At 36.0% G+C, this 22,054-nt stretch overlaps 4 protein-coding genes across 6 annotated transcripts; 3 read left to right on the forward strand and 1 right to left on the reverse strand.

Moving 5' to 3' along the window:
- The first annotated feature begins 476 nt into the window (after nt 1–476).
- Nucleotides 477–3,976, forward strand: LOC123316234 (neuropeptide Y receptor type 2). Its single transcript, XM_044902180.1, has 5 exons — nt 477–688; nt 746–933; nt 1,424–1,541; nt 3,012–3,201; nt 3,253–3,976. Exons 1-5 carry the CDS (start codon nt 650–652, stop codon nt 3,960–3,962), a joined length of 1,245 nt encoding a protein of 414 aa, XP_044758115.1. The 5' UTR covers nt 477–649; the 3' UTR covers nt 3,963–3,976.
- Nucleotides 3,977–4,338: 362 nt separating this feature from the next.
- LOC123316762 lies at nt 4,339–11,065 on the reverse strand. The gene is made up of 14 exons (XM_044902978.1): nt 10,929–11,065; nt 10,249–10,429; nt 10,045–10,193; nt 9,771–9,938; nt 9,574–9,696; nt 8,694–9,515; nt 7,877–8,132; nt 7,139–7,333; nt 6,580–6,728; nt 6,363–6,524; nt 6,143–6,265; nt 5,491–5,966; nt 5,057–5,417; nt 4,339–4,722 (listed from the first exon to the last, which is right to left on the reverse strand). Exons 2-14 carry the CDS (start codon nt 10,387–10,389, stop codon nt 4,449–4,451), a joined length of 3,399 nt encoding a protein of 1,132 aa, XP_044758913.1. The 5' UTR covers nt 10,390–10,429; nt 10,929–11,065; the 3' UTR covers nt 4,339–4,448.
- Nucleotides 11,066–11,141: 76 nt separating this feature from the next.
- On the forward strand, nt 11,142–13,955 carry LOC123316233 (SET domain-containing protein SmydA-8-like). 2 transcript variants are annotated; one of them, XM_044902178.1, is made up of 3 exons: nt 11,142–12,477; nt 13,467–13,651; nt 13,700–13,955. In XM_044902178.1, the coding sequence occupies exons 1-3, from the start codon at nt 11,250–11,252 to the stop codon at nt 13,823–13,825; spliced, it is 1,539 nt and encodes a 512-aa protein (XP_044758113.1). In that variant the 5' UTR covers nt 11,142–11,249; the 3' UTR covers nt 13,826–13,955. The 2 variants fall into 2 exon arrangements, with proteins under 2 accessions (XP_044758113.1, XP_044758114.1); XM_044902179.1 differs by lacking the exon at nt 13,700–13,955 and having other exon boundaries at nt 13,337–13,652.
- Nucleotides 13,956–14,189: 234 nt separating this feature from the next.
- LOC123316231 (GMP synthase [glutamine-hydrolyzing]) lies at nt 14,190–21,287 on the forward strand. 2 transcript variants are annotated; one of them, XM_044902177.1, is made up of 9 exons: nt 14,190–14,348; nt 15,539–15,839; nt 15,927–16,044; nt 16,807–16,886; nt 16,943–17,523; nt 19,716–20,116; nt 20,216–20,522; nt 20,602–20,790; nt 20,845–21,287. In XM_044902177.1, exons 2-9 carry the CDS (start codon nt 15,554–15,556, stop codon nt 20,944–20,946), a joined length of 2,064 nt encoding a protein of 687 aa, XP_044758112.1. In that variant the 5' UTR covers nt 14,190–14,348; nt 15,539–15,553; the 3' UTR covers nt 20,947–21,287. The 2 variants fall into 2 exon arrangements, with proteins under 2 accessions (XP_044758112.1, XP_044758111.1); XM_044902176.1 differs by lacking the exon at nt 14,190–14,348 and adding an exon at nt 15,043–15,170.
- The last annotated feature ends 767 nt before the right edge of the window (nt 21,288–22,054 follow it).

Consider the following 22,054-nt stretch of genomic DNA (forward strand, 5'->3'; position numbering starts at 1 on the left):
CATATCTTGAGGTTTGGTTTCAAAAATGTTATAATTTCTTGAAAACCAACGTAAACTTTCAAATGAAGTTGTAGTAACAGCAGGGCACAGTACTGTGTTAATATCTCTCATATGTATACCGTTGTTCTTGGCTATGATGTCTAGATATTTCATCATTGATTTCATGGTCCTTCTCTAATCAAATATGAGGGATTCTGGATCTCATCTTCATAAGGAAAGGAAGGAACTTCCCATCTTCCACAAGTTTATTCTGATTATCAGCGTTATTTCATCTAGATTATCAAAATAAGTGGAAACACCTCCTATGTAATTAGCGGTTAATATGCTTGTACTATCAAGATAAAGAACAATTTTGCATACTGATGAAAACACCAACAGATGGTCTCGTCATGGTTATGATTATTAATATTATCTATACTTGCCATTACGTCAAAGTATCTAGCATTTTTGTTTCATTCGCATTGAATGGTCCTTGTCGTCAAATATATTCGGAATTTTTTTTCGAAATATACACAGAATCGATAGCCTGTGTTAACAACAGCTAATCAGTGATCAAATATGTGTGCACTACTACAATTTTTAATTAGATCGATGAGATTTTTTCGTCATTGCGGTAAGCCGTTTGTCTTTTTCGAGTCCTGGAAGTAAGATGTCCATCCTAATTTCCCATTTGGAAAGAGAAACAAGAGTGAGTCGATTCAAGATTTCTCAATAAAATTTTTGAATATAAACGTGTTGTTTTCAGGCTTTACGTGAGTTTTTGGTGAATGAAGAAATAAGCAATTCGACTGATGATTACGTCAATATAATTTCTGATAAATCGATCAAAGTTTTAACGGATATGGATAGGGAGGTTTTCACTTCACTGTCGATAGTAATCCTCATAATATCTGTAATTTTGAATTTGATGGCTATGGCGACTGTATCTAGAAGGTAAAAAATTCTTTTGAATTTCAAAAAACGTATAAAAATTCTGGATTTTATCCACAATTTTTAAGAATAGATAAGCTATTCTTAATCGTTTTGAAGGAACATCTCCATAACCAAGTTAGACTTACCTCGGGTTTCGTAAAGCTTGATCAGGGAATCAACGCTTGATTGACCAATAGACGTCAATTTGTTTTCAATCAATTCTTGCATCAAATTATGATGTTTATAGGTCCATTTAAATTATTCTGCTACTTGTTCAATATATTCAGAAATGAAAAGGTTTCAGTTTCAGTGATCGTTTTAGAAATCAAGTTACTGTCAAATCGTTGATCGAACAATCCAAGTTTTATGAAAACCGATCTTAGACTTTAATTCTTCATATCAGTAATTTCAAAAAGGATAGAACAGGGAACAGTGAGAACACATTTCAAATTAAATAAGATCACAGTCATTATCGAGTAGTGTTTGAATAAAAATGTTTGATTTTTTTCAGGAATTATCGCTTTTTTCAGAAAACTTACATCATATCTTTAGCGATCTCTGATCTTCTAACAGTTGTTTCGTTCTCAACCAACAATCTTGCTACTTTTTCCCAACCATACATAAACTGGGTGAGTGTAAATATCCTCCAATTCCATAAAAAGTACTTTTCATAATTAATAGACATACCCATTTTTTAGTTGATCAGCGTATAAAGTATTGCTGAAAATATATTTAATTTGCAAATGAGTAGGTATAATCCATTCACTTTTATTTTAGCAGTCGGTTGGCAATGGAAATTTGACACATTTCACTCTGTATAGTACGAAAATGTGGGGTTATGACGCTTGTCAAAACATTTTTGGGTTTTGAATCAACGCTATGTTGCCCGTTCTACGTAAAAGTTTCTGTTATTACGTATTTGATCACAATGTCGAATCTCTTCGGAAAATATGTGAAGAACATAATTGAAGTTTATATAAACTGCTTTAAGGCATACCAAATCCAGTTATTTGCATGGAAAATACAAGAGATCAGTATAGTATGATATCATAATATACACTAGCTTGAGTTCGTTCTTTATTGGCTAGAGTTTGAATACGTTACATCAGTTGTAGATTTCAAAAATATTAACCCGAAGATAAAATGCATATGATGCAGTGGTTTGGAATAGGTATCTCCCGGAGGAATTAACAGATAATTACAAGAATGTCGAATTCTTCAACAAAAATCTTGCATCAAGGAAGTTTCAAGTCAAGATGAACCTCATCTTTGAACAAAAATTTCACATGAATAAACAATTAACAGGACAACTGGCGCGTATTCGTGGCTGTCCATCTTAATACATAGATATAATAATAATAATTAGGTATTTATTGGTACCTTAAGACATTTACAATGTATAGGACAAGTGAAATGAAAAATAGAAAAATAAATTTTCGGGAACTTATTCTACGATGACATTCATCGAAAATCCTGTAGTACTTAGTAGTAGTAACTTTTCGCATTAATTCACTCAAACATAAAATTCTCAAAAACCACCACTTTTTTGGATCTCCCAATAAAAGGAAATTCATTGTCATCCTCTTCATTCACAATCTTTCTGATTGTGGAAATATTCAGCTGAAATATAAGTCGTTAAGATTCAGATGAAACATTATATAAATTCTCTTACATTGAATATGTTCGCTACCGTCTGACGTATTGTGGATTTCAGAATATCAGGGTATAACTATTTGAATGAGCGGACCTGAATTCTGAATAGCACTTCCTGAAATCCTGTCTCTTTTTTCAATCACTTTCGGCATTTTCGTAATAAAAATTGATATTAGTTGTGGCAACGGCGTTGAAACATTAACGACATTTCATGAGTGCCAACCTTACTCCGTTCTAGTTACAAAAACTTGAAAAAATTATTTCAAGGCCAACCGACTGCTAGAAATAAATGTGAATGGAGTATAGCACTAAACACAAGCTAATTAGCCAATACCAGCGAAAAATCATATTTCACCCTTCAAAATTTGGGCATTTTTAGCAAAATTATTCCCTCATTTCGCTTCAAATTTGTTGTGGCATGGTGAATGCCATGTAATTTTTTTCAGACACTAGGTTCATTTTTATGCCATTTTCTACCAATGGCGCAAGCACTGGGAGTTTTTTCCAGTTCGATGGCTCTTCTGTTGATCGCAATGGATAGATACAGAACGATCGTGAAAGCCATGAACAAGAGATGGGATCCCAGAAAAATGTATTGTATTTCTGGATGTTTTCTTGGTTGGGTGATATGCGCATGTAAACAGACTTCTTCATTTCATTTTTGACGACTTAAACCAACTTTTTCAGGTCTTAGTGTTCCTATGTACGTTTATTACACCAATGAAATGGTCCTAGTGATATTCCTGGATAAAAATGGTAACATACCAGCTGATTATAAACAAGAAGAGTTGCATATGTGCGTGGCTGTGGATAAAGAACCTCTGAGAAACTCGTACATAATAATGATTATCTTCGTATTCGCTCCTCTACTGATAGTTTTCTTCTGGTTTTATTACAGCATAGCGCAGTTGATTTGGCGCCACAGAAAACCGGTAGAAGCTGTACCAGAATCAAAAACCGAGACTTCTACCACCGAAACAACACTCGCAAAAACTCACGAAAACATCAAGAAAGAAGTGGTCACGAACAACAAAAACGAACAGATGAAAAAGAAGTTGCGCACTTTCAAGATCATCCTAGTCCTCATCACCACATTTGTGATATGCAGATTGCCATTTTGGGCTTTCACCACCATAAAATTGAGTTACGTTGTCAAAGGCTTCGCTGTTTGGAGAATCAATTACTCGATCAGTGCCCTAAATCTGGCGAGTACCATCTTGAACCCTCTGTTATACACCTATCTGAACGTCACTGTCAGAGTGGTGTCTAAGATTGTCAATGCGCTGACTGCTTTTCTCTGTTGCTTCTTCTCAGACGAAGAATTTGTGGAATTTGAAAAGAGGAATGTTATACAGGAGGAAAAGAATGTCAAAGTTATTCAAATGAAGAAATATTGAAGTGAAGAAAAACATTTTGAAACTCTCAATAAGTTTCATTATATCACCCTCATCTTAACCCCTGTTTTATCGATTTGTACTGAATAAAGTTGTACTTTTTGAGTTTGAAAAAGTTTTCGATAAAACATTCCTTTATTAGATGAACAGAAACAAAAATCGTATATTTCTCTCAGCCATAGTCTGGGCAAACAAATCTACTAAAAAGGGGAATTTCAGAATACTTCTGCGACTAAAAACTTAGATTAATGATGAGAAACTGTTTTTCCTCAATCATAAACTACTGAGAATCCAACAAAACTATAGAATTTTCATAGATTATGAGCTTTTTTCCATTGGAAGGAAGTTCTGGTGATACTTTAAATTAAAAAAAACGATATCTGTTGAAGCACTATTTTAAATCTTCATAGTTTCATATCCAATCATATTGTATCTGTACATTGGAATCAAACGAAAAAATGCAATTTTATTGGTTATTTCAATCTGCTTCTATTTCTTCCCAAGATCCACATTGTTTCTTTCTATCCACCTGTCGAACTCCTGAGTTGATGTGGCTATCAGTTTGTTTAGTTTTTCACCGGCTGGTGTAGTGAATTCGTTTTTGAGAACTTCCTTGGCCTCGGTCAAGCATTCTTTACATTCTTGTAGCATCTTGATTATACCCTTAACCCTTGTTTTCATTCCTACGTCCCATTTTCTCTTGATCATGATCATGTTGGCCAAATGGAGCTCATGAAGGATGACGCCAGTATATAAGGGCAATCTGAGGAACGATGTATACTTAGTGACCCAGAATATACTCAGACACTAAAAATAAGTTCTTATATGTAAGAAAGCGATAAAGTCTCAATCTGTAAAAAAAGAAGTGAACAAAACTGAGAACTAAAAAGCTAATAGAATGGTCTGGAGCTTTCTGTTAATTAAAATGTTGGCAACGAACTCTTACAGAAGCTGATGGATTGAAAAAATGGTATCCTCATCTTGTAATCCGACTTCAACTCGAAAATTTTCCAATTTCTCTGCCTCGTCCACTTTTTATGGATCAATAAAAAATTCTTCTTTTACATTTTTCCCAAAACTCCCAATATTTATCTTACCTGCTGTTACCTATATCTAATTTCTTCGTTATATCCAAGAGCTCCCTACACATGTTGGCCTTTTTGGCCAAAGTGTCATCTGTTAACTGAGCTGGCATATACCCTTGCTGGTATCCATAGAGCTGTATCAGGGAATGTTTAACGGCATAGCAATGGTAGTGGTTAGGATGGAGGAAAGTTGACATTTTGGTTAGGAGGGCGTCTAGTTCTCTCACTGTTGGACTGGACAATTGGATGTTATCCACTTCTTCTCCTATTTGGTTGACCAGGAACGATACTTCGTTGTTCGTCAGCTTAACCTCACATTTATTGCAGGACCATTCGGTATTGTCATCAAGGGGATTCACAGGAAGTTGGAATCCTGTAAAAGATGGATATAAAATAATGTTTGGCTCTTATACACAGCTCAAGCATCAAGAATAAAAACAACTCACCTCCGCAAGAGTTCTCACCAGTACCCATACAAAGAAGCGCACTGAAGTTCGTGCCAAGTTCAGTCGGATCAGAACACCTTTTGCATGAGCAAGAGAAGTATTTGGTCTCCCTGAGATGTTCTCTTCTAGCTTGTGTGCCCCATAGCGCATGTGTGTACATTGTAGTTATGTGGTCCCCCTTCTTGATAGGGAGAGCCGCCCTGATGGTGATCTTATGCCCTTCAGAAACGTTGTCGAACATATGATAGGTGTTCGGCACGCAGTTGTGTTCCATGAGGTAAGCTGTTGGGTATAGCGCTGATATTTCAGCTTCTTGGTTTATTTCCAACGCGTTTACATCGATAATCCCACATATTTTATGTATAGTCTCTTTCGTTGTGTCTGGTAGAATATTCTTGCCGGTTTTCATCTCCATGCACTTTAAGGGACGGAAGAAATTGTCGTCAAGATAGTTGAAAATCCTGTTTTGTACATCTCTGAAAATAATGGCCAGTTTTTTAGAACTGAATAGATTTGAAACTGTGCAATTCAAGACACTCAGGACTAGAACGTTGTTTTTCGAAGGAACGCTTTGAATATTCAAGACTTTTCGCCAATATTACTAACTCGAGTTGAAAAAACGTTAAATACATTCAAATTATACCTTACTTACTCGTAAGTATCTGTACCTCTGCCTCTTCGCTCAAGATGGGCTTCCATATTCATCAATTGGGCGAACTTTTTAGGCTGACGTTTTTGAAGCAGTAAACATCTCAGGGCCAGAAGGGAGTCTTGTCTGATAATTAAAATTCAGAAGATATTTTCACGGAAATAGAAAAACAGCATGACAAGTTATGGTTAAGGCAAAAACAGAAGCAAAATTCTCAATTCACCTATAAAAATCATGAAGTCCGTTTATTGCACTTATATCCCTCAACCCAAGAATCATACACTCATGGCCATGTTTATCCATATCATCCAATCCGGGACAAGCTGGATCACAAACTGGAAAATCACAGTTGGGACATCTGGGTGATTTTTCGCCTATAATCAACCTGAAAAACACCTCTTTCAATCCAGAAATCATTTTTTTTTTCGCTCGAACCGCACCTACAACATCCTGGACATGGCACAGGACCTTCTTCAACCATATGAGGTCTTGGACCAAAAACGAGAGGGTGTTCTACCAGAATCAAATCTCCACGGTTCAAATCCCTTGTGGCCACCAAGCATTTTCCTATTTCATCAATCTCTTCGACCTGCAAACATTAGAAACGATAGAAAACAATAGAGACCATTGTAATTTTTGCTGAAAGTGATGCATTCTAATTTAGTCTCCACGTATTCAACCATTTGACTCATATTTTTAAGAGGGAATATGTGACACCGTTGCGTCCAATATTATTTTGGCCTTTTTAGTAGTTTTAATCTTTTTCTCTTAGATATATAACAACCAATAGCTAATAGCAACTCCTGGATACCATATACTGGGAAAATTCATATGATCAGTTTTTACAACATCTCAAAGAACAGAGATTGAGGAACTACGAATTCAATGGTATATCAAACCAAAGAGTTCTTAATCTTTGTTATCGTTAGGCTTCATCTCAGCTTCTACTTCTAGGAAAATTGCTTGGACAGACTCAATGAAATCAAGATTTCTACGTACTGTGAATGGTCTACATGAGACCTTATGGTCCTTCCAGTGTTTCTTCTGGTGGTCTTTGCTGCAGTACCAAACCAGCTTACACCCAGAACATTTCATCTCTGCTACATCTTCGCACACAGCACATTTTTTCTTGTCGTCCATTTCGAAAGGACGAGGTTTTCTGGATAGAAAGATCTTGTGAATATGTATTTTAACCTACATTTGAACAAGAATAGAGAAACTGAATATCGTGGACCACGAATGATGGATATTATTAATAGAACCTATGTAGTGGGGAATGTAAACAGATAGATCATGGGAAACAGTCTATGATGGGAAACTGCAAGCTTTAATAGGAATTACGCCTTGTCGTTTTGGAATTACGCCAGCATCGGTTAGAACCGACTGTTGCGTTCTGAAATCATTAAAAATCAACGAAATAAAGATAGCTGAAAAGTAAATGTGGATTCATGCCCAGTTTTGACGTTAATGGAAATAGGAATGAATGTTTTGAGGATTTGGATAGGGTATAGGGGCTTAAGAAATCAATATCGAACATCAAGTATAATTTTATTCAGTTTCCAATAGAATATACGAAAAATATGAATTCTATAGATAAGAGTGTTCGAGTAACATATTTCCCGTAAGTGAATAATACAATATTATTCATGTGCCTCAATTCAAAGACGAATAACAAGTAAATATGACACATTCACTAGATTGAGCTCCCCGTAGCATATATTCGTAGCACATAAATCAATTATCTGATATACCATTCTCTTTCATCCAACCCATAAATTTCACTTTATTCAGACAAATCACTTCGTTCAATTTTTCTCCAGTTTTGGAACCCGTTTCGTACTTCAATGCGTCGGCAGCTTCAGTCAGAAGTTTTCTTATTTCTTCTATTTCGTTTTTGCACAGGTCCTTTGTCGCCTTGTTGAAATTCTTCCGCAGTAAACGGAATTTTCCTTGAAACATCTCATTCTGTAGCACGGTCAAGTGTATGTTCAACCTAAAAATGAGAAAATACTGATTCAAAGCTTCAATCTAATGCACATGCCAAAAATACGGCAGTCAGAGCGACCAACGAGCTTTGATTTTCTTTCTCATGAAATTCAACAAATAATTTGAAATTAAATGAAAATGAAATGAAAGAATATTGGGATTCTTGGACTAATTTTCTTTATTGTCGTTTCGAAACGTCAGCATTGTATTGAAGAACAATAAAGAAAATTAGTCCAAGAATCCCAATTCTTTCATTTCATCTAACTAAATGGACGATAACCTAAGAACAATTAAATGAAAATTTCCTGAGAGCTGAACTGTGTCCACTTTTGGGTTGAATAACTACATTTTCTTTACTAGTTTTTGAAAATTTCAACTTATCCTACTAGGCCATTCAAAAACTCCAACTAATAGAAAGTATTTCGGTATAAGAAATACATTTTGAGGAAAATACATCAATATTTTCGAGGGAATTAAGAAAAAATAAAATAACGATAACCACCCATAGTATCAAACTATGATGAAAAATCATTTATAACGATCAATCTCAGGCCTGCAAGTTAACTACCTGGCAGTTACAGGATCCAATTTCCTAGAGATGCCTATCAAATCTCGACACATTTCGACTTTTTTTGCAATCTGATCATCTGATGAATCACCATCATCCCTACCATACAATTGGACCAAAAAGTATTTCACAGTGTACACGTGGTAATGATTGGGGTGTAAAAACACCAGTAACTTCTTCAAAATATCCTCCAGCTCCATCAAACCACCTTTTTTCGCTATCACCTTATCGACTTCTTTCCCTAAATGATTGACAAATTCCATCACATCCTCGTTAGGAAGTGTGATCTTACACTTCTCGCAATTCCATATTGGCTCCAGATCTGTAGGGTTAGAAGGCAACTGAGAGCCACCGCAGGGTTCTGTTTCTGTCCCCATGCATTTCAAGGCGTTAAAGTAAGTGCCGAATTCTGTTGGGTCCTTACATCTATCGCACATGCATTTGAAGTATTTTTTCTGCCACAGGTCTCGTCTTCTCTCAGTGGTTCCCCATAAGATGTTGGTGTAAGTTGTTCGTATATGTTCTCCTTTTTTTATGGGGGTTGCTGCCCTCCAAATTATCCTGTATTTCTTATCAGCTCTTTCGATTGATTGCTTTGTGTTGGGGGTGCAGTTGTGTTCTATTAGACTGCTCTTGAGGTACAGTATTCCTGCATTTATTTCGTCGTTCAATTCTATAGCATTAACATCCAATATTCCATGAATTTTGTGCAAGGTTTTTGTGTCGATAGTTGGTATAATGATATTCTTAGTTTCCTGTTCGTAGATTTTCAGAGGATTCAGGTAATTCTCTTGTAGGTATTTCACTTTTTCATCTATGATCCTGCAAAACGATAACCAATTTACAAGATGAGTTGTAGAAAAACGAAAGAACTTCACACCTATGTATTCTAGATCCTTGGCCTCTTTTACCAAGGTGTGCTTCTAAATCCATCAGTTCGTTCCATTTGTCTTCGTCTGCTTTTTGAAGGAGTAGAGCCCTCAGAATTATAAGTACATCAAACCTGAAATTAAGATTATCTGCAAATAAGTCTCGTCTTTTGTAAAACATATCCCAATATAAGTGACTTGAATTCACCTGAACTTCTCATAAAACGATTTTGAGGAGTTAGTACCATTTCTAAGTCTGAAGATTTTACACTCTAAGCCATGTCTGGCGTTGTCCTTCAGTCCAGGACATTCCCTTGTACAACAAGGCCAGAAGCATGATTCACATTTATCTGATGCTTCCTCATCTTCTAACAGTCTACCAAAAAAACCACAAATTAGACATCTCTCATATGTACCGGTTCCTATAAGAACTTCAAAAACGAATACATTGTCCAAACATACAATGAAAGTTTGGCACTCACTTATTACAGCCCACACAAGGAAATGGTCCACTTTTCACGAGTTTTGGCTTAGGTCCAAATATCAGAGGGAACTCGGAAAATATCACCTCTCCTCTATCTAAATCTCTTCTCGCTACCAAATATCTTCCCAGTAATTCAGAAGAGCAAACCTACAACTTATAGGATCAGAGGAAAAAAATCATTTGGTTTTCATGGTAAACATGCCTCGTAGCAACAGCAATCTTTCTTATGGTCATCCCAGTGAAGTTTTTGGTGTTCGGCAGAGCAATAGTAGATTACTTTGCAAGATGGACATTTGGTTTCACTTGGCTGTTCACACAGTGCACATCGATTTTCTGATGACATATTGTCTATAAAGAAATTTTAACATGGATAGTCTTGCACTCTGAAAAATTGAGAATTTAATTGGTCAGAAACCATACGTATAAGATGCAAGCATTTTTGCTTAAAAGCAACGGAAAATGAATATTGATTATAGTAGCACATTTCCCAAAAATATTCGTAATTCATCACATTAAATTGTTGTTAAAGAATATGCCGCATAAAAACAATATGATATACGACTATTCACAAATTTGACTATCAGCTTATCAGAAATTAATTCAGGAGTTTGATTAATATATACAAATACTAGTCTAAAAATGGTAAAATTTAATGATGAAGTGCATTTGATCGTATTTTAGTAACATGCTAATTTATAGATTGGCAAGCAGACAGGGAAGACTTAAGAAAACTTATTACACTTTTCGTTATCCCTAATTTAAGTTAGCATCAGTCAAGATTTGGAAAAACTCCAAAAACTTTCCAAACCAAAAAATGAAAGATCATGTTTATCGACAATAATTTCACCACATGGGTTTTTTCAAGAGTATATTCGAACTTACAGCATGCTCTTATTTGAATAATCAGTGTAAGAAATGTATTTCAGAAAATGAACATCGAATGTAGGTCAAGCACAAAGGTTTATACCTAATTGAACAGTGTTATATAAAAAAAAATTGAAGAAATTGGGCGTTTGAAAACAGATCGAATAATCAAAAATAGATTTTATTCAATCCCCTCTTCCTTAGTATTGCGCACAATCCTACACACAACAACAGAGCATTCACAGTTCTAAAATTGTTCATCCCGATTTAAAATACAATTATCAGATGTAAATAGAGCACCGTTCAAAAGGTGAGTTGCCTCGTGTGGAAAAGTTGAAAATGAACCAATTTTGCGGTGTCTGCAAGAAGAGCGCAATTCAAAGCTGTTCCGCATGCAACTCTATCTACTATTGCGGCAAAGAACATCAGAGATATCATTGGAAACATCACAAGGCCACGTGTGTACCATTCAAGACAGTCAATGATGAAAATGGCAAGGTTTTAATTGCCATAAGGAATATTGAAGCTGGAGAAAAAATCATCACCAAACTGCCTTTGCTCACCGGACCAATAAGTGAAAAAGACCTTATTTGCGTCTCTTGTTTTATGAAAATAGACGAAAAATGTGCTGTTGAGTGCTTCAGTTGTGGACTCAAACTGTGCTCAGAATCGTGTAATCTGCAAACAGGACACAAGGCTTTTTGTGAAATTTTGAAAAAGAGCGAATTGAAAGCTGAGAAGTGTCCTAACCTACTTAAATTCCTAATCCCTCTAAAAATACTCATGTTGAAATCGTCTGACTACAAAACCTTTGATTCTATTGTAAGTAACTATGTATACCAAGAGCCAAAACAACAACTCAAGAACATCGTCCTGGAATTGACCAGATTATGTGAGCAACTTGGTATTGCTTGTGCCGCAGAGGAACTGTCTAAAATCCTGGTGATTTCCAAAAAGAATTTCATAGAAATAAAGGACCCTAAGGTAGAAAATACAAAGGCCCTTTACCAAGCTGTCCCTTGTCTGAAACAGAATTGTGTTCCAAACACTAAAAACGTGTTTATTGGAGACGCTAACCAGCTGAGTATATTCGCTACAGTTCCTATAAAAAAAGGTGAAGTGTTGAAGACAAACTTCGCCGAACCCTTATGGGGAACCTTAGAACGTCTAACATACCTCAAAGCCACGAAATACACGGAGTGTTCTTGCGATAGATGCAAGGATCCCCAAGAATTAGGAGCCTACGTCAGTTCAATATATTGCCAGAAATGCAAGGATAGCCTTTTGGAAGATATAAGCCCTAAAATTATCAGCTCGAATCCTATAGATACGGAGGCTGAGTGGAAATGCGAAAAATGTGAAAATACGATACAGGCAAAGCAGATTTGTTTCGGTAATAAGTCCCTCACTAGGGAATTGAATGGCAAAAACATGAAAGACCCTAAGGGTTTGGAACATTTCTTATTCAAATATGGGGAAATTTTACATCCTACAAATTCCTTCAGTTTGAGGGTCAAGTTGAGGCTGGTGCAGCTTTATGGAAATTCCGAAGGTTTCAAATATAAAGGTGAGGATTCCAGCAAAATCAATATACCATTACCATATATCATTATTCGAAATAGTTTTGTCGATTTCTTAAAATAATTAAGAGCTCCAAAATGCATGATTTAACTGTATCATCAGATAAGAAAGAATTTGAACATTTTTTCCTTCAGTACACTGGAATTATTTAGCATTTAGTTTTTAGCACCCATAGACTCAAATTGTTAAGGCAAATAAATCTAGTTTTACCCTCATCCACCTTAAGTGGATATGGTTTACCATTTTTAAATAAAAACAGGTATACCTATGACATTGTAAAATATTATTTCAAGAAAAATTTATCTGCACATGTTAAGTCAGATTCAAGTATTGATCAAGTATTGACCATTATTCAATAATTACACTACTAGAATTAAGCACACTACCTACTGCAGCAGAAAGAACTCTTTCTCCGCGTGGTCACGCAAAAATAACTGGATAATTTCTTATAGAATCCCTCTTATTCCAAAGTCTGTGATTGAATTAAAAAAGTGGTGCTAGTAATATTTAGCCAAGATGAAAATTACAAAAGATATGCGAATTAATAATTCGCATGGTGGATGCGCTGCTAATATTTACTCATCTAAGATCACAATGACTACTGCCATACTATGAAGCTGAATAACTTTCATATCTGAATCGGCTTATCATCAAGATCATCCGGTTTAGAAATCTGAAATGAGATAAAAATTTGTGAAAATAAGAAACATCTAATATCATTCTATGTCATCTATACTTTTTGATCAAAAATGGCATTTTATTTCTCGTTATGACAAAAATAATTCTGATCGTTGAAATAATTATTTTATACATTTTTATCATCCTCAATTCTTTGCTCATTATAGAATTATATTTGTTCCTCTGGGACGCGTGTCCTCCGAGACCATTCTTCACGATCAAACAAATGAGGAGATGGGGATGACACTTTTTTTCTGAGGAAGAGTTGTGAATTGTGAAGAGCTGCATTTTTTGCAGATTTACCATTGGAACTCTTAGAGAGGAAAATACACCTTTGTCAGGAACTATTGGACATAGCTGATAAAATTGATCCTGGATATTCTCGTTTCCGAGGAATTCTCTTATATGAACTTCAGACTGCGATTGTTCTACAAACTAAAATGGAGTTCTGCAAAGACCTCATCACTAAAACTGGAGCAGAAGTATATACGAAATTAAATTTTTTATTCAATTATAATGTTTCATTTCAGGAAAAACTGAAAAAATCGCTGGACATCCTCCAAGAATCTTGCAAAATTCTGTTGGTTGAACCTGAATTCAAAGAAACTCTGCAAGAAAAGTTAGAAACGTTGAGCTCCATGATTGAAGTTCAGTGAGAGACACCAAGCGCCATCTTCAGGACTTTTCTCATATAACATCAGCAATGAAATATTTGTATTGTTGATAATTAACTTAGAATAATACCTTTATTACATTTAGTAACTAAGAATAAACGATATGAAGGGATTTTTATATGTCAGGTAAAGTTATAATTCAAAAAATTCGAATTATGTGGAAACTACAGGAAATTGTAGTTCCTTCAATAGAATACTTTAATGCATAAAAATGAAGTATTCTGCAGGTGGTCGTCCCTCTATTATCATTTTACCAAAGTTAGTTTCGCGGCTTAACAAGAGATCTACTCAAGTTGTTAAGGACATGCGAATATTGAAGAATTTCCGTAGATGAACTGTCCAATCCCGATGTCCATTTATTCTTTCATTCCTCTGTCGGTAAAGAGACGTTGACAATAAATTTGTTTCTTTCATTGACAAGACAAGAGTTGTGATGTGATTTGACGTTATCATCAACAGTTTTTAATCGTTTTATCTTAATTAATATAAAAGTATAATTGTTGAGGTGAGTACATATATATTTACCCTTTATATTTGTTTATTCAAACCTATAACTCGTGGTACTTGTATAAATCTTTCCTAATGGTGTATCACCATAAGGTCTTCTGTCCAAGGAATTTCTGAATAACTTCAGATTTCCTAGATTATTTCATTGTTATTTTCGGCCTATTCCTCTTTTCCACGAAGTAAACATCTTAAACATCATTTGGTTCAATAATTAATAATTCAGAAGGAATGATTCCAATAGAAAATCATTCGTTGTTTGGTGTCATAAACATGTGATAGACTATTCTTAGCTGAATTATGAGGTGTTTTGAATAACATTTAGTCGATCTTGAAGTTAAAATCGATATCTCACTATGCTAATTTGAGAAAGATACACAGATACTGCAGTTAAGTTTCATGTTATCAAAATAACCTCAAAATTCCCAAGGAACCAAATATCGCTGATGTTAACGTTGTTTTGAAAATTCATTATTCACTGATTTGAATAAAATTCGAAACGGGCTTTATGAAGTCTATATTTAAATTTTCGTCATGTGCCAAGACGATGATACCGAGTTTATTTTCTATAATCACCTTCACATAGTGCTAAATTTAACCTTAGAAGTACCTTGCGAAAATCTGGTGCCATTACCAGTTAATAATTCTATAGGATAAGTTGAATAGGTATTCAGAAAATGCCCTTTCAGCCTTTGGTACTATGTAGTTGATTTTGTTTTCCTTCCTGCTTTTCCATGTGTTAAAGAATATAAGAAATGTTTGTAGCCTATCTGATGCTGCACTCAAGCTATATTAAGTTTATGACTGTGATATGGATCTCCTTGTAAGCGGCGTTGTTTTAATTTATATAAACTTGTGGATTGGATTATTCATCATTTCTTGTTTGTCATGCCACTCTATTAACTTCTCTTCAAATACAATCCTCTAAACGAGGCCTTGACCTTACACTATCTATAAATTTCATCAAAATATGTTTAGAATTTAAGTATTGGACTCTTTCGCAACAGAAATATCCATTTTCAAGATTTTTATGGTTCAAAATTATCAAATATGCACACAGCATCATTTGCACTTTATATATCTGAATACCTCGCTTCTGATCCTTTTGCTATGTGCTACCCCTCAGTTTGAAACAGCATCGATCTTCGAGGTAATATTTCTCGTGGTAAACTGTATTCTACCTCTTTGTAGTGTTGTTGGAGAGCGATGCCAAATTTAAGCCCCGAGGGTCAGTATATGTCCAGTAACGGGGCAACAAACAGTGAAAAAGTGTGCATTCTTGATGCAGGCGCCCAGTATGGTAAAGTGATAGACAGAAAAGTCAGAGAACTCAATGTTGAGTCTCATATACTCCCGCTGGACACTCCGGCTTTCAACATCAAAGAGGGTGGCTATAGAGCCATCATCATTTCGGGTGGTCCCAATTCTGTTTATGCGCAAGATGCACCAAGATACGACGCTGATATTTTTAGGATAGGATTGCCAGTTTTGGGTGAGTGGCCTATCATCAAAATTTGTATACGATTATGTAGTAAATTTTGTGATTTTTTGCTTCATCTTGAAAATAATTTTTTTTCAGGCATTTGTTATGGTATGCAAATGATGAATAAAGAATTTGGTGGTACTGTAGTAAGAAAAGAGTCTAGAGAAGATGGTCAATATACTGTCGAAGTAAACACTAAGTGCTTGTTGTTTAAGTAAGTAATCTATAGTCGTAATAGGGTTCTTTTTGGGAAATTTGAGAGATAATCATATAAATTCACCATGTAGAAATTTTCTATGTTTTGTTCCTTGATGAAAGGAATTGTGTCTGCCATATTTTTTGTTGTGTATCATACAGAGAACAGATATAAAAACATATATGTCCAGTTTTATAATCAAATTTAACGTCACTGTAAGCTTAAAGCTTTCCTTACGGCCGGATTCATGATCAAACCTAAAGTGGCTTCAATTTTGAAGCTTCATTTAACCCTACTAAAAATGACACTAACGTCCTGTTTCATAATCAAACCTAAAGTCCCTTCGATTTTAAAGCTTCCTTTAACAATACTAAAATTGACAGTAAAGGAAGCTTTAGGCGTAAAGTGACTTTAAATTTGATTATGAAACTGGACGTAAAGGAAGCTTAATGCTTAAAGTGACTTAAAGTTTGATTATGAAAATGGATGTTACTGTCATTTTTAGTAGGGTTAAACGAAGCTTTAAAATTAAAGCTACTTTAGGTTTGATTATGAAACCGGCTGTTAGTCCATGAATGATTTGTATTCCAGTGGACCTTGAAAGTCTGGTCACAAAAGATCATTCTTGAATGGACAATAGATGAGAGAATTTTGTTTAGGGTTATTGTCTATTTTTCGAGAAATTCTCATGTCAAATTGTGAATTTTATGTCCTTGGAAGGAAACACCTGCTGTTAATTCGATTTTGTAATTTCTCGTAATTGATGTTCATGATTTACAGAGGTTTGGACAAAATGCAAACTGTGCTTTTAACCCATGGCGACTCCATCGATAAATTAGGTGACAACTTTAGATCAATAGGTGAGTAACGTTAGATCTGTGGTTCTAACAGTTTACTAATCGATGTTTTTCTGCAGCCCAGAGCAGCTCATTCTGCGCCGGTATATTCAACGAGAAACTCCACCTGTACGGTGTCCAGTTTCATCCAGAGGTCGACCTGACCCCCAACGGTCTCACTATGCTGCGTAACTTCCTGTACGACATAGCCAGCCTGACCGGCAACTACACCATCCAGTGTAGGGAAACGGAGTGCGTCAAGTACATCAAGGACACGGTGGGCGGCAACAAGGTCCTTCTGCTAGTCAGCGGCGGCGTCGATAGTACCGTCTGCGCGTCGTTGCTGCACAAGGCGCTCAAGTCCGAGCAGATCATAGCCATACACATCGACAACGGCTACATGCGTAAGAACGAGAGCGAGAAGGTCCAGATGTCCCTCCAGAAGATCGGCCTCGACTTGAGGGTCATCCGGGCGGCCTCGACGTTCGCGGAGGGCACGACGGTGGTGCCGCTCGACAGGCAGAACGACAACTATCGCACCAACGTCACCAAGATGCTGTGCATGACCACCGATCCGGAGGAGAAGCGCAAGATAATCGGAGACGTGTTCGTTAAGATATCGGGGGAGATTATCAGCGATCTGAACCTTAAACCGGAGGAAGTGAGTATTTGAATTTGTTTTATTTCAGTTTGAAGATTACAGGTTTCTTCAATACGAGCTGGTCTATAAGTGCTTGGGAAAGTACTGAGATCGGTTTACTGAAAATTTGTGTACAAGAGCTTTCGTTACTTAAAATACACTGATGGGGATCATGTTTAGATTTCTCTCTATTCGTGGCTTTTGTTGAGTTCTCTGGAACATCTGTTCCACTGTGTTCTTTTAGGAAAAACGGGGATATCTTTATTTTATTCATTTATGGGCCCAAACCCTTCACAAGAAAAAAACTAATAAAATATAACACAACAGTATTTAATCATAATGAACAGAAGTACAACCAAAATTATACAAAATCAAGAAATAACAAAATTCAAAAAATATCTGCCTTTGGAAGTGAGACAAGGAAACACCCCAAATATCGATATTCTTAGAATTAACCAGTCTCAACGTCGAGTTCTTTTTTTTCACTTCATCAAACTCTTGCCTTCTGAAATTGATTAAATATGGAAGGTTTCAGATGGTGGCATAAAAAACTATGTGGTATTTATTGCTAAACCTGTTTGTTTCTTCAGTTTGTCTCAAAATTTCATAAATTGTCTCATGGAGAGTATGTCTCATATACCGTCTGTTCCGATATTACTGAACAGTAGTGTCAGTAATTCAGGGACTATGCCTATTGGCCCAGTCATTCGAGTTCTATTGTTATTCGATTCCGGGCCAGTAAAACCAGCAATATCGGAACAGGCCCAGAGTAGAATGCTTGAGATGAGCTCATAGGGGACCATCCAAGTACTAGCTTTACTAAGGGACTTCCAATATTCCCTGTATCAAATAATTTTTCTCTGTCATTCAAACCTACAATTTTCCATACTTTCAAGGAAATTTTTTTCCTTCATTTTTTCCTGCAAAAAAGAATGCATACTATTACTAAACATAGTCTGGTATCATTCATTCATTCATTCTGATCAAAATAAACATCTTGGAGTGAATATTCCTGCAAATCCTGCAATAAATTGATAGAAGGTCACTGATCCCTATCAATTGTTGAGCAGTATATTTCCAAATGTCTAGGAAATAGGAAATAAGAAAAAACTTTTAGTTAAGGTGCAACGACTAGTACAAATATTTTAACAATTGGTTCCTGGGGCCTCAGATACCTTTTTTTTTATTTCAGTGGTCTAATTAATCGATTCTACCAGTTGCATGAAAAATTTCACTCAGAAGTTTTATTTTCACTCGTAGATTGAACAGGGTGAATTTGAAGATGAGGCTTTTTTTCAACAGAAGGTATATTGGTCAAAACGAAGTGTTTCACCAGAAATCACCTATAAAAAACTTTCAAAATGAGAAAGTTGAAAGAAAAAATTGAAAATGATTACTGAAATAGATCCTAATACGACCCTAGACCGTTTGTTAGCTGGAATTATCGCAAAGCAGTGGGAAAAAACTTATCTCCTGATTCGACCATGAGGTTTCGTTTAGGATATTGGCTAGTTCGATATTTATGTGGTATTGAAAATGGAAACTTAGCATTGCCGAATCGTTCTCATTATTTTTTAGTAACTTTCACGATTTTATGAAATGGCTCATTTCGATACCAACTGACAGAAGAGACTTAGGACACAAGTGTAAAAATAGAATAATACTTCAAAATCTCTCCAATAAAATTCGTCTGAATTATTCACGAATTTTTTCACAATCTTCTTGTTCGAACATTCCATCAATCGTCGTAAAAATGGGATGAAATGGGGAAACATCATAGCACTTTTTCGACATAACTAACATAAACACTTTCAAGAAACTGCCTCGATTTTCTACATTTTTTTTCACCCTAAATTGCACAATACAACAATTATGATTCTCTCAAAAGTGACCTGATGCATCTAATCCGATGAACTTGGTCCTGAACCATTCATTGTGCATCCATATGTTTATGTTTTGTTTCGTTTTTGCGATGCCGCAGTCACCTTCCACAGTTCCGTACTTGAAATTTAATGAAATTTTGTCGAACTTCTAGGCGTTGTATCTCAGCCATCTTGGATATTTTATATAGAAAATTTTTGGTTAAACTACTTATTTTCATGACTTCTACCTTCTGTAAAAAAAAGCCTCACCTTTGAAAACATCCTTAGATTAATTGAGTAATAGAAATTCGTCGTTGGTGAGTCTGCTACAAGTCTTGTCTCTCTCTACAGGTTGTACTGGGCCAGGGCACCCTCAGACCAGACCTGATCGAATCGGCTTCTTGCCTGGTCTCCAGCAAGGCGGATAAAATCAAAACTCATCACAACGACTCCGAACTCATAAGGAAACTCAGAGAGGAGGGGAGGGTCGTGGAACCGCTGAAGGACTTCCACAAGGATGAGGTCAGGATGATCGGCAGAGATCTCGGCTTGCCCGCGGAGCTGGTCATGAGACATCCTTTCCCCGGTCCAGGGCTGGCGATTAGAGTTCTATGCGCCGAAGAACCGTACATGGAGAAGGATTTCAGCGAGACGCAGGTCTTGGTTAAGATCATCGTCGAGTTCGATCAGATGTTGCAGAAGAAGCACGCCCTTCTGAACAGGGTGGAAGGGGTGACTAGCGAAGACGAAAGGTAGGCTATGTTCGAACTACGATCATTGCGTTATTTTCTCTCTTTGATCAGTTTCTAACGTGGGAACCCTGAAACATATCAGATTTTTTTTATTTCAAGGCAAATACTGCGAAAGATTTCAAGTAAGCAAAAACTTGCTGCTACCCTTCTGCCTATAAGGAGTGTTGGTGTTCAAGGTGACTGCCGTTCTTACAACTACGTGGTAGGCATATCTAGTGAACGAGAACCTGATTGGAACGACATGTCCTTCCTGTCCTCTCTGATACCTAGGATATGCAGGAATATCAATAGAGTTTGCTACGTTTTCGGAGGTCTCGTTAAAGAACCTATTCCGGATGTTACCCCAACGTTCCTTACAAACAATGTACTGAGTACACTGAGACAATGTGATGATATTGCCACAGGGGTGAGTACCATCTATTGGTTTTGGTCAAATTGGCGACGTGACCAGGATCTCGCTAACAATTAAATTCTCTTAATTTCAGGTGTTGCACAATAGTGGTCACACCCAGTCAATAAGTCAGATGCCTGTGATTTTGATCCCTCTTCATTTCGACAGGGACCAAGCCCTTAGAATTCCCTCGTGTCAGCGGTCAATAGTCCTCAGACCTTTCTGTACTCAAGATTTCATGACAGGTTTACCTGCAATGCCGGGAAAACAGTTGCCTTTAGATGTGAGTCCACTCAGATCGAATCTTAACATGATGATTTGACATTGAATGTTTTAGGTGGTTCATAAAATGGTCACGGAAGTTTTGCAAGTACCTGGCATATCGAGGGTACTCTACGATTTGACGTCCAAACCACCTGGAACTACTGAATGGGAATGAAGGGTGCAAATTACCACAGATAATTGTGTAATTCGTTAGAAAAGATAAACGGACAGACTTTAAGAGGTTTCCTGTTTTATAAATTGTACATCTCTGTTGTTATATTATACATTGTGTAACGATTTTGTTACAATTCTTCCTTTTCTCTTGGAATTTATTGGCACTGTCGTAGCTCAATTATTTATTATGCATTTTGAATTGTATGGATCTTTGGAAGATCGATCGAAAATGTTAAATTTTAACTGGAACTATCCTTTACCAAATTTCACAGTCGCGCTATCAAGCAATTTTATATGTTGAATTTTTTTCAATTTGTCAATAAAAGACAGTTATATTACTAAGAATTTTTTTTTATTTTTTACACAATATCCCTATCACCTAATGCGCTCTGTGAACAGTTTTCAATCCTAGTGGAATTGATCTATTGAAGGCATCCAGAGTCCTACTTTAATTCAGGTCACGTGACCAGTGAGTATATACAGGGCGAGTCTTTGACTAGTACTTTTAACAGAAGATTCTTGAAGTCAAGAGAAACAAATTTTTCTTTAACCATTTTTTCCGAATCGGCTCAGTTTAAAAGATACAGGCTGTTGAAAAACCACAAAAAAAATGTTATTTTTAGTTCTATCTCACAAACGATTTCATCGAATGAAATGAATTTTGGAATATAGGTTTTCATTTCTTTGATAAATCTTTTTCGTACACAAGATATCACCCACGTCTTCCAGTTTTCTCATTACCATTATGTACCATAAAAATATCAAAAATTCAAAGAACTCAACTTTGGAAACTAGGGCACAATCTAATGTAGGGCACAATTTCTGAATGTTTCGTAAAATAGAAGAATTCTTCATACTTTCTCGTATAATTGGCAGTTTTCGAGTAATTTGATGTTCAAAAATTATCCGTGAAATTTGAAAAATTGGGTACTTTGGAGGAATACATTCTGTTTAAAAGATCCACAGATGTGTAGTGTCAGATTTAGTTAGTTATTCAGAAGGTAATTTCGTTTTTCCAGAGGTGGCACAGCTCATTATGGAAACTTAAAATGGCTATATCTTTTTATCAGGGCCGAATCGGAAAAATGGTATAAGAAAAAACTGTTTCC

Source organism: Coccinella septempunctata, chromosome 7 (assembly GCF_907165205.1).
Source record: "Coccinella septempunctata chromosome 7, icCocSept1.1, whole genome shotgun sequence".
Lineage (NCBI taxonomy): Eukaryota > Metazoa > Arthropoda > Insecta > Coleoptera > Coccinellidae > Coccinella > Coccinella septempunctata.